This window comes from Choloepus didactylus, chromosome 2, assembly GCF_015220235.1.
Source record: "Choloepus didactylus isolate mChoDid1 chromosome 2, mChoDid1.pri, whole genome shotgun sequence".
Taxonomy (NCBI): domain Eukaryota; kingdom Metazoa; phylum Chordata; class Mammalia; order Pilosa; family Megalonychidae; genus Choloepus; species Choloepus didactylus.
The window spans coordinates 130,563,562-130,575,573 of NC_051308.1; the positions used below are offsets into that span (position 1 = coordinate 130,563,562).

At 52.9% G+C, this 12,012-nt stretch overlaps 1 protein-coding gene across 1 annotated transcript; it reads right to left on the reverse strand.

The window, feature by feature from the left end:
* Window positions 1-394: 394 nt before the first annotated feature.
* LOC119513315 (chymosin-like) lies at window positions 395-11,080 on the reverse strand. Its single transcript, XM_037808411.1, is given in 10 exon segments — window positions 395-568; window positions 1,343-1,441; window positions 2,034-2,178; window positions 2,916-3,030; window positions 4,608-4,806; window positions 6,490-6,518; window positions 6,521-6,607; window positions 7,446-7,563; window positions 8,532-8,577; window positions 11,019-11,080. Coding segments are annotated over 10 exon segments (1,038 nt in total). The 3' UTR covers window positions 395-430.
* Between the last annotated feature and the right edge of the window lie 932 nt (window positions 11,081-12,012).

The window sequence follows — 12,012 nt, forward strand, 5'->3', positions numbered from 1 at the left end:
CCTTTCTCTCCATAGGTGAGGCATTCTCTACTCAGCCCCACACCACCAAGCCCTTGTCTCTCATCCCACCGTTCCACAAAGCTCTCCCCTACTGTACCATTTCCCAGAAAGATCAAGAGTGGGAAGACAGGTAGGCAAGACATGTCTTGGTCTTACCTGATCTGAGCTTGAAACAGTCATTTCTCTCATAAAAGTCTCACCCATCAACTGCAACCTAACCCTCCCCCTCTCTTGGGGTGCCAGCTCTGCCTGACACACTGGGTGGCAGCTGTGTCACCCTCCCAAATGGTGTAGGACTTTGGCCCCAGTGAGGAAAAGAGAAGGCAGGCTTTGCAGAGATGTGGTATTTATTGAGAACCATCTGCCTGAGGAGCTGGTATGTGTGTGTGTGCGAGTTTGGGGGCAGCATGATCCGTGGGCGATGGTGTGGTCAGATGGCCTTGGCCAGCCCCACAAGGTTGTTGGCCCTATCAAAGACACTGTAGTACTCCCGGATGAAGACAACCCCCAGGATCCAATGCTGGAAATCCTCGTTCTTCTTGAAGCCACTGGTGCAGAAGCCCGAGTCCTGGGAATGGCAAGGCTGAGGTGACGATGATCCCAACCCCACTCGTGCCTCCCTACCACCGCCTCAAATTAATCTTTCATCTATGATTTCATTTCATCCTTGAAATCACCTTCAGAGGTAAGCAAACAAGTGTCAGAATCATCTCGCTCACTAGATGAAGAAATTGCAATTTGGGAAAATAGAGGCTTAATCCAAGATCATCAGGTGGGGTTCTAGACACCTGACTCCTTGCGCTGGGCCCTGCAGCCCCTCGCTTGTCTTCCCCAGGCCCCTGCCCTCCTGCTCTCAGCACCTTCTTTCCTGTTGACAGGCCGAGGCAGGGCTGGGGGGCAAGGCAGACTGCACTGCTGGCTTGGGGTGTGTAGGACAAGATCAAAGCTGAGGTCAGCGGGTCAGTGGGAAGGAGGATCGGGTCTCCACAAAGCCCAGGTGATCTAGAAAAATCCTGAGCAGAGCCCTAGGCCACTAGGTTCACAGGGAGCAGTGGTCCTCCCTTCCCCACCTCCCTCCATCCTCAGGCCACAGGCTTCTCTCCTTCCTATGTTCCCCACTTCTCCCAAGAGGAGAATGCAGTCCCCACAAATGAAGTCCCAGGAAAACTGGCCCCCTCAGAAGGGTCAGTTGGCTTAAATGTATGTCTCTTTGTTCCCCATCCAGTCCATAACACTTCCTTATCATCAGTTTCACTGATTTTCCAGTACCCCAGCTAGAGGAGATAGGGGGAAGGGGGGATGATAGGTAGAGCCCAAGGGCTTCATCTCGTGAGACTCACACCTGGTTAGTGTAGGCAGAGGGTGGCAGTGGGTACTTCCTGCCGTTGATCTCAAAGATAACTGCAGGCATGCTGCTCAGGCTTCTGCAGTCGATGTCAAACTGAAGAACCAAAGGCAGGTCCTCTTAGAAGGGCAGTGGGGTGGGGACAGACTAGAAGAGGGGTCTTGGTGCTCAAGGCCAGGACTCCCTGACTCTGCATGCAGTGAGCCATGGGGGTCAGGGCCCTGCCTACTCAGAGAGCCCTAGATCAAGGCTCAGCCCTGAGACATGGTCCTCAGAAGAGGCACGCCAAGGGGGACCAGCTGTAGGCCAACCCAGGGATAAATCCTAGCTTGGGACAAAGAAGCTTGCCTTGGCATTTCCCCCTCCAGGCCCAGGCAGAGCTTGCAAGGACACTGGGAGCACTTAGCTGTCAGGGCGGACTGGGAATGGACTCAGGGGTGTAGGAATAACAAGGGGGCACAGCAAAGATCAGGGGTCAGAGATGGCACAACCCTCCCAGAAGACCAGGGGGCAAAATTCAGCTGCCACATGAGACACGTAGCTCTGACAGCAGCAGTGGCCCAAAGCCAAAAAGCCATCATGGAGGACTCCCAAGAACCCCCAACCTCTGTGGGGATTGGATACCCTCATCATCTTCCTTTGTGCAAAGGGTGGGGTTGGGGAGGTGGGGGTGGGGCCCAGGCTTCACCTGGCCGTGATGGCCTTGCGTGGCTCCAATGACCTTCTGGATGTTGAGGACGTCGCTGCCAGGCCCAGACAGCATGGAGGTGCCCGTGTCCAGAATGGCCTGACAGCCGCTGTCACAGGCCACCACCACACCATCGACGGTGATGCTGCAGAGAGTGTGTCCAGAGTCCAGCCCTCCCTCCTTCCTGGGTCCTTCCCCTCCCCTCCTGCCATGATCCTCAGGGAGGGAGGCAAGTCCTGATTCCCCTGGACCCTTTCCCTGGGCCCTTCCTGGAGCCCCAATAACTTCCTGAGCTCAGAGAAAAGGAGTAAAACTATTTTCTCCTAACTCAATGGCTAATTCAAGGCCATCACACCTTCTACAACAAACTTCAATAAGACAACAAATTCATGCTCTTGAAGGGGGGTGAACGAGTTCTGTACTAGTTGCCTGAAAATCTGGTTTCACATTTTCACCCTGCCGTTTACTTGCTGTGTGTCTCAGCTAGGTAAACTTTCTGCACCCAGGCTTCCCATCTATGAGATGGGGACATTAACAGCTTCTGCCCTGACTTCCTCAAGGTGATGGTCGTGCGGTTCCAATGTGGTGTTAGCACATTATAAAATAGGGATAATGATGGGCACCCACCCCCTAGGGTTTTAGCGTGGAATTAATGCAACTGTCCATGTAATGACTTAGCACAGTGCCTAGCAGGAAGTAGGGGCCCAGTCCATAAATGCAGCTATTTTTAAGAAAGCCTAGGTGATTATGTGGCATTATCAGTGACAAAGGACATTTGGCCTTGAAAAGATCTGATTCAGACTGAGTCGATGACTTCAGGAGTCACTGAAAGGGGCAGTCATTCTTGGGGTCCCCATACCTCCTGGGCTGCCCCTCGCCTACCTGTCCACAGCAAACTGCCAGTACTCCTGCATGGTGATGGGCATCCAGTGCAGGGAGCCGGTGTAGTAGGATGGGTCGATGGCCCCCAGCATGAGCATGCTCCCCTGGTTGTTCCCGAAACCAAGGAAAGGCATGTTGTCCCAGGCGGACACCCCGGCTCCAGGAGCAGGTGCCCCATCCCCACTCAGGGGCAGATGTGATTGAGACCAGGCTCCAGCTCCCCCATCCCTCCAGGAGGTGTCCCTTGAGCCCTTCAAGCCACTACCACAGTGCTTCTCCTCGGCCTGGGCTTTTCTCCAATAGCCAACTGCAGTCCCCTTCCTCCTCTGAGCTTTGCAGCCCCCCAGAGCCCAGCACCCCACCATTGCTCCAACGGGAACTCTGGATGTAAACCCATCAGAGGTCCCGGGACCCCACCAGGCTCTGCTCAGCCAACTTCCAGTGTTTTGAACTGTCTCCCTGTGCCCCCACCACCAACCACTCAGGGCTTTCTGCCCCAACCCTTTGGTGGCCAGTAGGAGAAGGGGCCTTCAAGGTCACACACTTTGTATTAAAACTGCCACCCAAGCCCAACCCCCCCTCTGCTCCAGTCTGGGTCTCTGTCTCACAGCCTGGAATACACACTGTAGCCTTACCTGCCTCCCACTTGGCTTCTTTCAGTTCCTAGAACTCATAGAGCAACTTCCCACCCCTGGACCATTGCATCTGCCATCCCACGGCCTCACACATGCTTTCCCTCTGACTCACCTGGATAACTCCCACTCCGTCCATAGCGAAGCTTCCCTTGGCCACCCTACACACAAACACACACACACACACACACACACCTGAGTCCGGGCTTCCCTGTTCTCATGAAGGCTTCCTTGCCCCGGAATACTTCCCCACAGTGCTTTTATCACAACTGTTTAATTTCAATAGTGAATCTAAGATCCCAGTAGGTCTTGTTTCCTGATGTATCCCCATGTCCCAGCACAGCCCCTGCACACAGTAAGGGCCCAGTAACAGTTACTGAGTGAATGAATGAATGAATGCATGAGTGAGTGAATGAATATAACAATTTACCCCCTGATAGGGCTCTCCTGAGCTCAGCCTCCAGCCCCTTCCCCTGCAGATAGTTCCTTTCTCCCCCTCCTGCCACCCACAAGCCCCTCTGTCTGAGCCGAGCTGTAGCATCTCAGGGAGAAGGACGGTAGGAGTAGAGAGCCCTGGACAGGCAGTCAGGAGCCCTGGGCTGCAGGCCTGGCTCAGTAACCAGTTCCCAGGGTGACCTAAACTCTCTGGCCGTCAGCTTCCCCCATCATGGAAGCAGAAGGCTGAACTCCTTCGGAATCAGCTCTAGAAGTCCGAGAATCTCAATAATACCAACAAATGATTCCTGAGGCCCTGCCCCTTTGGAAAAGAGAAGTTAAAAGCCTCTATGCAGGGATGGGGCAGACTTGGGATTTTTAGTCCCAGAAATATAAGTCAAGTTTTGTCCCAGTAAACTCTGGCTTCATAAATGAGTCTTTTGGGGCCGACTGACAAGAGATTGGATGTGCCTTTTCATTGTCCCTGGAAACAAAGAGAGGGCTTGTTTGGATGCTAGTGACTCCCCTTGAGTTGCAGAGTATTTCCGAGGGGTGGACACTCTCCTGAGCCTACACTCCTTACCAGGTCATCTAAGACCAGCCCCGGCTGGAAGCAGCTCCTACCTGTTCATGTAAACCGAGAACAGGTCCTGGGCCACCAGGTGCTTTTGCATCATGTTGTCAAACACGTGTACCGAGTGCTCGGTAACCAGGGAGGGATAAGCCAGCCCCAGGATCCCATCAAATTCCGAAAAGGCGAAGATTTTGCCTGGTTCCTGAGTGCTCAGGCCCACATCCAGGTGGGGGTCCACGATGTCAGAGACCTGCAAGAGAGTCCACAGTGACCTCCAGCGGGATTCCCTCCAGCCAGAAGCAGAGGTGCCGGGGTGGGGCAGCAAGTCCCGTTCAGAAGCCATCATGCCCACCGACTCTGTGTGCCCCAGCCCCCACACGCTCTCCCCCACACTGTCCAGTCTTGTTTTCCTGAGGGGACCCAGCACTGTTTGGATCATCTTACTTGTCTGTGGGCTCACTGTCTCCCCCATAGACTATAAGCACCTTGAGGGCAGGCCCATTATCCATCTTGTTTTTTGCTGTATCTTCCACTTTTAGAACAAGAATCAATAAGCATTTGTGGAATGAAAGGATTCATTTTTCCTTTCAGTCAACTAACAGTAATTGAGAGACACCAATATGGCAGACCCAGCACTAGGTCCTGAAGCTAGAGGAATGAACAAAAGAAAGTGCTGCCCTGGAGAGGTTTACATTCCAGTGGAGAAGAAAGATGGTAAATGTTAAAAAGAAGCGAATATAGAACATATCAGGTGGTAATAAGCACACTGAATAAAGGAAATAAAAACCAGGGTGGGGGGCAGGCAGTGGGTTATTTTCTATGGTGGTGAGGGAAGGCCTGGTTGATAAAGGGACTCAAGCAGAGGCTGAAGGAAGACAGGGAAGGAGCCACTGGAGAAATGCATCATAGGCCAAGGGGACATGGAAGGGACCCAGGGAGGGCGGCACTCAGAATATCGCAGCCGCAGTGTGCAGTGCCTGGAGTGACAGTGAAGGGGGGGAGTGGGAGGAGAGGAGGGAGGTCTGGGCAGGAGCCTGATCCCATAGGGCCTTGCCGGCCAGGGTAAGGCCTCTTCATTTACTCCAAGTGATATAAGGAGCCACAGAAGGATTTTGAGCAAAGGAAGGACATGATTCGATTTAGGTTTCAAGAGGATCCCTCTGTCTGCTGTGTTACATGGAAGGGCCAAGGGTAGGAGCACGGAGACCTGTTAGGAGGCTGAGATGGGTAAAAAGGTGAGAGATGGTGGAGGCTTGAACCTAGATGGCAGGGCAGAGGTGATGAGCAGTGACCAAACTCAACTGGTCATGAAGGGGAGTCAACAGGCTTTGTAGACAGATGGGGTATGGGGAAGGAAAGAATAAACAAATAATGAACAACTAATGAATGTATTTCACCTTCATCACAACCCTCTAAGGTAAGAATTATTATCCCCATTTTTGCAGATGAGGAAATCTTGGCTTACCCAAAGTCACACAGCTAGATAATAAATCAGGATTCAAACCCGCTGTGTCTGCGCCCAAGTCCTTCTCCTAGCCACTGTGCCCAACGCAGTAGATCCCCTTCCCCTCTCGGGTTAACACCTAGGGGGACTCCTGGATGGGTAGGGAGAACAGCTGCCCCCAATGGCCTGTGCCCAGAGCCCCCTTTCCCTGCGGCTCTCACTGTAGACCCCTTCCCCATTCCCTGGCCTGGATCCCCTGTCATTTGAGCCAGGAGCCTGACTAAGCTGACTGGATTTCCTTTCCTCCCCTCAGAAGCCTTCCTGCTAGAAATGGAAACCTGGGATGACCTCCCCGTTCAGTCCCTACATGGCCCTTCCAAGCTGCCACCCCTGCCAGGCAAAGGCTTGGCTCCCTGGGGCCAACATGTCTGTGTGGGAAGAGTGGCTGGTGAAAACGGAAAGGCGAGCACTGGCCCGCAGCTCACTTACAATGACAGCGTCAGAGCCCAGAATGCCTGCATGCTGCCTGTCCCGTACTGGATGGACAGGGACTGGCCCAGGTTCTGGAAGGTGGAGAACTTGGCCAGGTCAAAGTGCTGGTGGTTTTCTGGAACACAGACCCAGGGTCAGTGGGGACCCTGTTGGAATCTTCTCACTGCTACGGGAGTGGTGGCCAGGGTGCAGGCACTCACAGACCACTTAAGACTGCATGAGAGTGGCCAGCAGCCACTGCCTCTCCTGCCTCGGTCCTTCAGAGTCTAATAAAGAAAATCACTCTTGCTGCTCAACTCATCTTTCTAGCCCCCACTGCTAGCTGTGAAGAAGGAAGGAAGGAAGGAAGGAAGGATGGAAGGAAGGAAGGGAGGAAGGGAGGGAGGGATGGAGGGAAGGAGGGAAGGAGGGAAAGAGAGAGGAAGGGAGAGAGAAAGAAAGAAAAAAGGAAGGAAGGGAGGGAGGGAGGGAAAAGGAGAAAGAAGGATACCATTCTTGTGGTTTCCATGTACATTTTACTTTAACCAGCTGAGTAATCTTAGGCTCGTCCCTTTTCCTCTCTGAACCTTAGTTTCCACATCTGTAAAATGGGGATAAAAAAAAGTACCAATCCAGAAGACTGGAGAAATAAATGATAAACATATGTTAAATGTTGACTCATTGTAATAGGTCCTCTCACTTTATTCTCCCAGCACCCACTGGCATGTCATAGCCCTATTTTATAGAAGGGAAAATGCAGGACCCAGAAGGGTAAACATCTTGCCTTAGAGCCTGACTGAGGTTAAAAAAAAAAAGAAAAAGAAAAAGAAAAACACCAAGGGTTCCTAACTTCCTGCTGGTACTTTATATATCAGACCCATGCTTTGCAAACCTTCATGGCCATCAGCCAGTTGGGAGAAGGCAAGGGGGATCTGAGGGTGCAGGGGGTGGGGAGTGGGAGGGGAGGCACTCACGGCAGGCATCGCTGTTGCAGTAGATAGAGGGCACCCAGAGGTCTGCGGAGCCCGTATCATACACTACGGTGAGTTCCTGGGGCGGAGTCCCAGTGTAGATCTTCCCAAAGTACTGACTCTGAGGACAGACAGTGCCGGGTCAGGGGGAGGGGGTGTGGCGGAGGGAAGGATTGATGCTCTGTAGAGCTGGTTCAGTTTTCAGGTCCTATGCTTTCTACCCCGAGGTGAGGCCGAGGGAGGTGTGGGGAAAAGATCCCTGGGGAGGGTTCTTTGCCTCCAGCCCCCATGCTGGGCTCCTCCCACCCCAGCCATGCTTGGCCTGATCCTTCGTCAAGCCCTGGAGTTAACCCCAGAAGCAGACATTAGACCAAAACTTAAATCCTGCCTAGTAGGGAGACTGAGCCACCCCTGCCAGGGACAAGAAGCTGGACATAGAGTGGGTCCTCAGCATGAGGCAGGGCCCCAAGTCCCCAAAGCTGCCCCTGCCCACACCTGCCTCCTCGCCAGCTCTCTCCATGTGGCAGAGCTAAGGTTGGGGGGGGGGGTGTGGGTGAAGATGACCTAGATAAGGAAACGAGAGCACAAAAGAGAGAGAGAGAAAAAAAAAAAAGCAAAAACAAAAAACCGAGTTGTTTACTGCCAAGAATGACAGATGAGAGAGAGAGAGAGACAAGGTCCAGAAAAGACAGGGCACAAGGGGTGTTCCTGCCTGAGTCCTGCAAGAGAAAGAAAGGAAGGTGGTGGCCAGGTCCTAGGCTGCCGCAGAACGGACATCAACTGGCCCCGTGCCTGCTGAGCCCAGACTAAGACAGGGGGCCCTAGGCTGGGAGAGATGGTGTGAGGTCGGACCAGGGGACAGGTCGGGTGCTCCTGAGTGATGTCTGCAGGAGGCTGGCTGACCTCAGCACCTTCCGGCAGTGGCATTGGAGCCTTGGAGGCAGGCGCATTGCCTCTGCGGGCCCTTCGTGGAGCTTACGAAGGGGTGGGAAGGTGGCCGCCTCCACTTATGGGGCCCCATGATTCCTGAAAGGGGGAAACTGACGGGGATGGGGGGCAGTGTCTATGGCAGTCTGTGTGAAGACAGACAGACTTCAGGGCCACTCTCAGGGACTTCCCTTTGTACAGAGGGATCCTGAGGAGGTGGCAATGAAGTAGCGATGAGGGTCGGGCATCTCCCTCAGGCCACCCAGTCCCTGAGAGGTTCCCAGAGGCTCTAACCCACTCCCGACCCTCCTTTCCCCATTGATCCCAGGCCAACGGCCTTCAGACAATTTTTTTTTTAATCATGACCCAAAGTAAAAAAAAATATTTTGCATCAGTTCACCAATCAATGCCTCTCCTGACTAACTAAATGCAACACCCGGACATTTTCTATTCCTCTCTCTCCTTTTTTAATGCTGGTGGAGACCCAGTAGAGGTATTTTATAACTTGCTATTGAGTTTTGCAACCTGCAGTTTGAAAGATATTTGCTATTATCCGTCATTCAGGCAGCCAAATTCTTGCTGGGAACCTACTATGTGTCAGACACTGTGTGAGGTTCAGGAGCACACAGTCTGGAGAAGAAAATGATGCCTCTATGACAAAGTTACTGCTCTTTGCTAATCCCTTTTCTTCACTCTCTGAATAGCTTTTACCCTAATGTAGATGGAAATTCTTCAAAGCTTTTTCTCAGCACACAGCCTGGACCCCAGGGAGCTCCTGATTGAGTTTAGATGTTGGATGATGGAGGCAGATCAATGGGAAGTTAATTAAGAGGGAAAATGGCAGAAGCTGGTTCTAGACCTGCTCTGCCAGGGGCACTGTGAGCAGCTCCCCTACCCCCACCCCACCCTCGGAGCTTCTGCTCCTCCTCTGTAAGGTGGGTTAACTCCTTCCTTTCCAGCCACACTCCAGGCCCTGCCTTTGAGCAACCAGGTGACTTAACCTCTCTGGTTCTCAGTTTCCTTTCCTGTGGCTTGAAGGCATGGAACGTGATGGCTCCCAGGGGCTCTTCCAGCTCTACAAATCACAGGGTCCTCCTCTGTGGGGCTGACTTAAGGGAAATGTCTATAGATGGAAATCTGCTTCAAGAGGCATAAAATGGCAGCGGTTTTAAGACCCACAAAGACTGTGGGTTTTCTCATGTTGTTTACATCCCAAATGGATTCCATATGGAACAACCCTCTGCATGAATTCTGGTCTCTCCTCTGGTGCCCCCCACCCCACCCTTCAGCCCTCATGTGTGACTTCAGCTAGGACCTGACTGATAAAGGAAAGGCTCATGAGACATTTCTCAACCCTTGCTTTTTGTGATAGAAATTATGCACCCAAAAGGCAAGAGCTGGTCTGAGCTCCTAGAACAAGCCCACAGCTAACCTTTCCTATGCCCCCATGTCCAGGTCCACAAAATGTTTTCTGCTTGGTTCCAACTCCGGTTCCTGATTGGCTCAGGGACACATCTGCTCAACACCTGGCAACTCCCACAGTCACCAACTGAGCAGACCGAGCTGAGTGGCAGAAAGCCTCCAAGAACCCCTGTCCTTGAGAAGCCAGTGGCATCTGGTAGACAGTCTCCCACCCCATGCTGAGAAGCAGAAGGGAGGCTTTGCATGGAGACCCCACAGAAGAGGCTGCCTGAGACTCACCCTCATGGAAATAGTCCAGTCCTGCCTCCAGTCCCTCTGCTGGGGCCTCCAACACAGCCAGGACCTGAAGGGACTTCATTTTCAGGGCCATGTCAAGGAGGCATCCTGGTTGAATGCATCCTGACCGCTCGTCAGAACCTGGCTTCCCAAGGGAGGGATCCAGGTTTCCCAGTGCTCAAGGCTTGACGGGCTCAAACCTGGGCACCTGGGGGTGGTATGAAGTCGTGGCAAGGACGCAAGTCCACCTGGGACCAAGTCCTAGCTCCTGCATTACTGACCAGCATTCTAGGGCAGGTCAGGGACCCTCTCTGAACCACAGTTTCCTCTTCTGTAAAATGCAAATAAGAATAGCTACCTAACAGGGGAGTCTTGAGGATTAGTGCTACTATAACTAAAGTCTCATAAGAGCTATAGAAACAATTCTTGAATGAAATAAAATGCTCTGCCATATCAAGTCTTTTGGGGGTGAAGGCCCCAGATTCTCCTCCAAAAATAATAACCAATATTCACTGAGCTGCTACTATGTGCCAGGCATTGTTTGAAGCATTTTATAGATATTAACTCATATGCTCCTCATAACAACCCTGGGGGCTGAATACTATTACTATTTGGAATTTTACAACAGATGAGAAAACTCAAGCCCAGAGGGTTAAGTTAGTGGTGGAGTTGGGGTTCAAATCCCAGCAACTTGACTCCAAAAGCCTCTGAATCTCCCCAGGTTGCCTGTCTGCTGCCCTGTTCTTTTTCACTGCACCCCGGTGTGTAGGGGCAACACTTAAAGGAAAAGGTCCCCACGTGCAAAGGCAAGACCAAGACGGGGTGATTATCCCGGAAGCCTACAGCATTTCCTCCTAGAATAGAGGGTTGGAGATTAAGGGAGAGGGTCACCCAGTGAGAAGGCAAGAGATGCCAATCCCCTCTGCCCCTCCCCTGGGGCCTGACCCTCACCTGGTGATCCCGCTGCCCTGGGAGACCGCAAGGACTACAAGCAGCACCACGAGGCACCTCATCCTGGACCACCGGCCAGCCACCGCTGTCACCAGTGCCCATTCCCACATCCTTTATAGAGGGAGCAGGGTTCCCTCTGGCTGGAAGCCAAGACTGACTGCAGGCCCCTCCACAAACACACCGAGATAGCACCCAGGTTACCTAACACCCATATTGATAAGGACCACGAATTCCATCACTGCAGGGACTTCAAAGGTGGAGTGTACACACGCCTGATCTTCAGGACAGGCAATGTCAGTGCAGGCCTCTGTGATGTGTTTTCCCTTTCCAAACAAGACTAAGCCAGCACCGGTGGGGCCCCTGTCAGCAACTGCCCCATGCTCCACATTGTGGACTGTAAAGAGACTTATTCCCATCAGCTCCCACTCCCGCCCTATCTGCCTCCCCTCCCTGGGCCTGGCTTCAATTGAAGCCACAGCCTGCACCATCCAGGGAAGCTCCCAGCAGGGGCTCAGCTCGTTTTCCAGGAGGGACTCAGTCTGCTCCTGAAGTGGCATCTGAGGCAGAGAGAATTTGTTCAATCTGTCACCTCTGGGAAGGGGGTTCTCTCAGCCCAGTGAATGGGCCTCAGGGTTTAGAGCACAGAACAGGGGTTCCTGCATTTCCCCAGAGCGTGATCTAAGAGAGAAGGCAGGCCCAAGGGCCATGCACCCCAGGGACACAGGGCCCTGGTTCCATATTAGGAGGGTGCTGGGAAGGTGAGAGGGTGATTTGGGAGAACTGGGGAGGGCTGAGCAGGAAGGCAGACGTGTGCCACACACAATGGAGAAAGATGGAAATACAGCGGTCAGGTTTAGGGGACAGGTCTGAGTCCCACTCGAGGGGCCAGAGAGAGCTTTTCTGAAGCACCATAGGCAGAGGGCTGTGACAGGGTAGAGGGTCCCAGGGCCCAATAGGGGAGGACTAAGATTCTCAGGCCTGTTGCCTAAGAGAA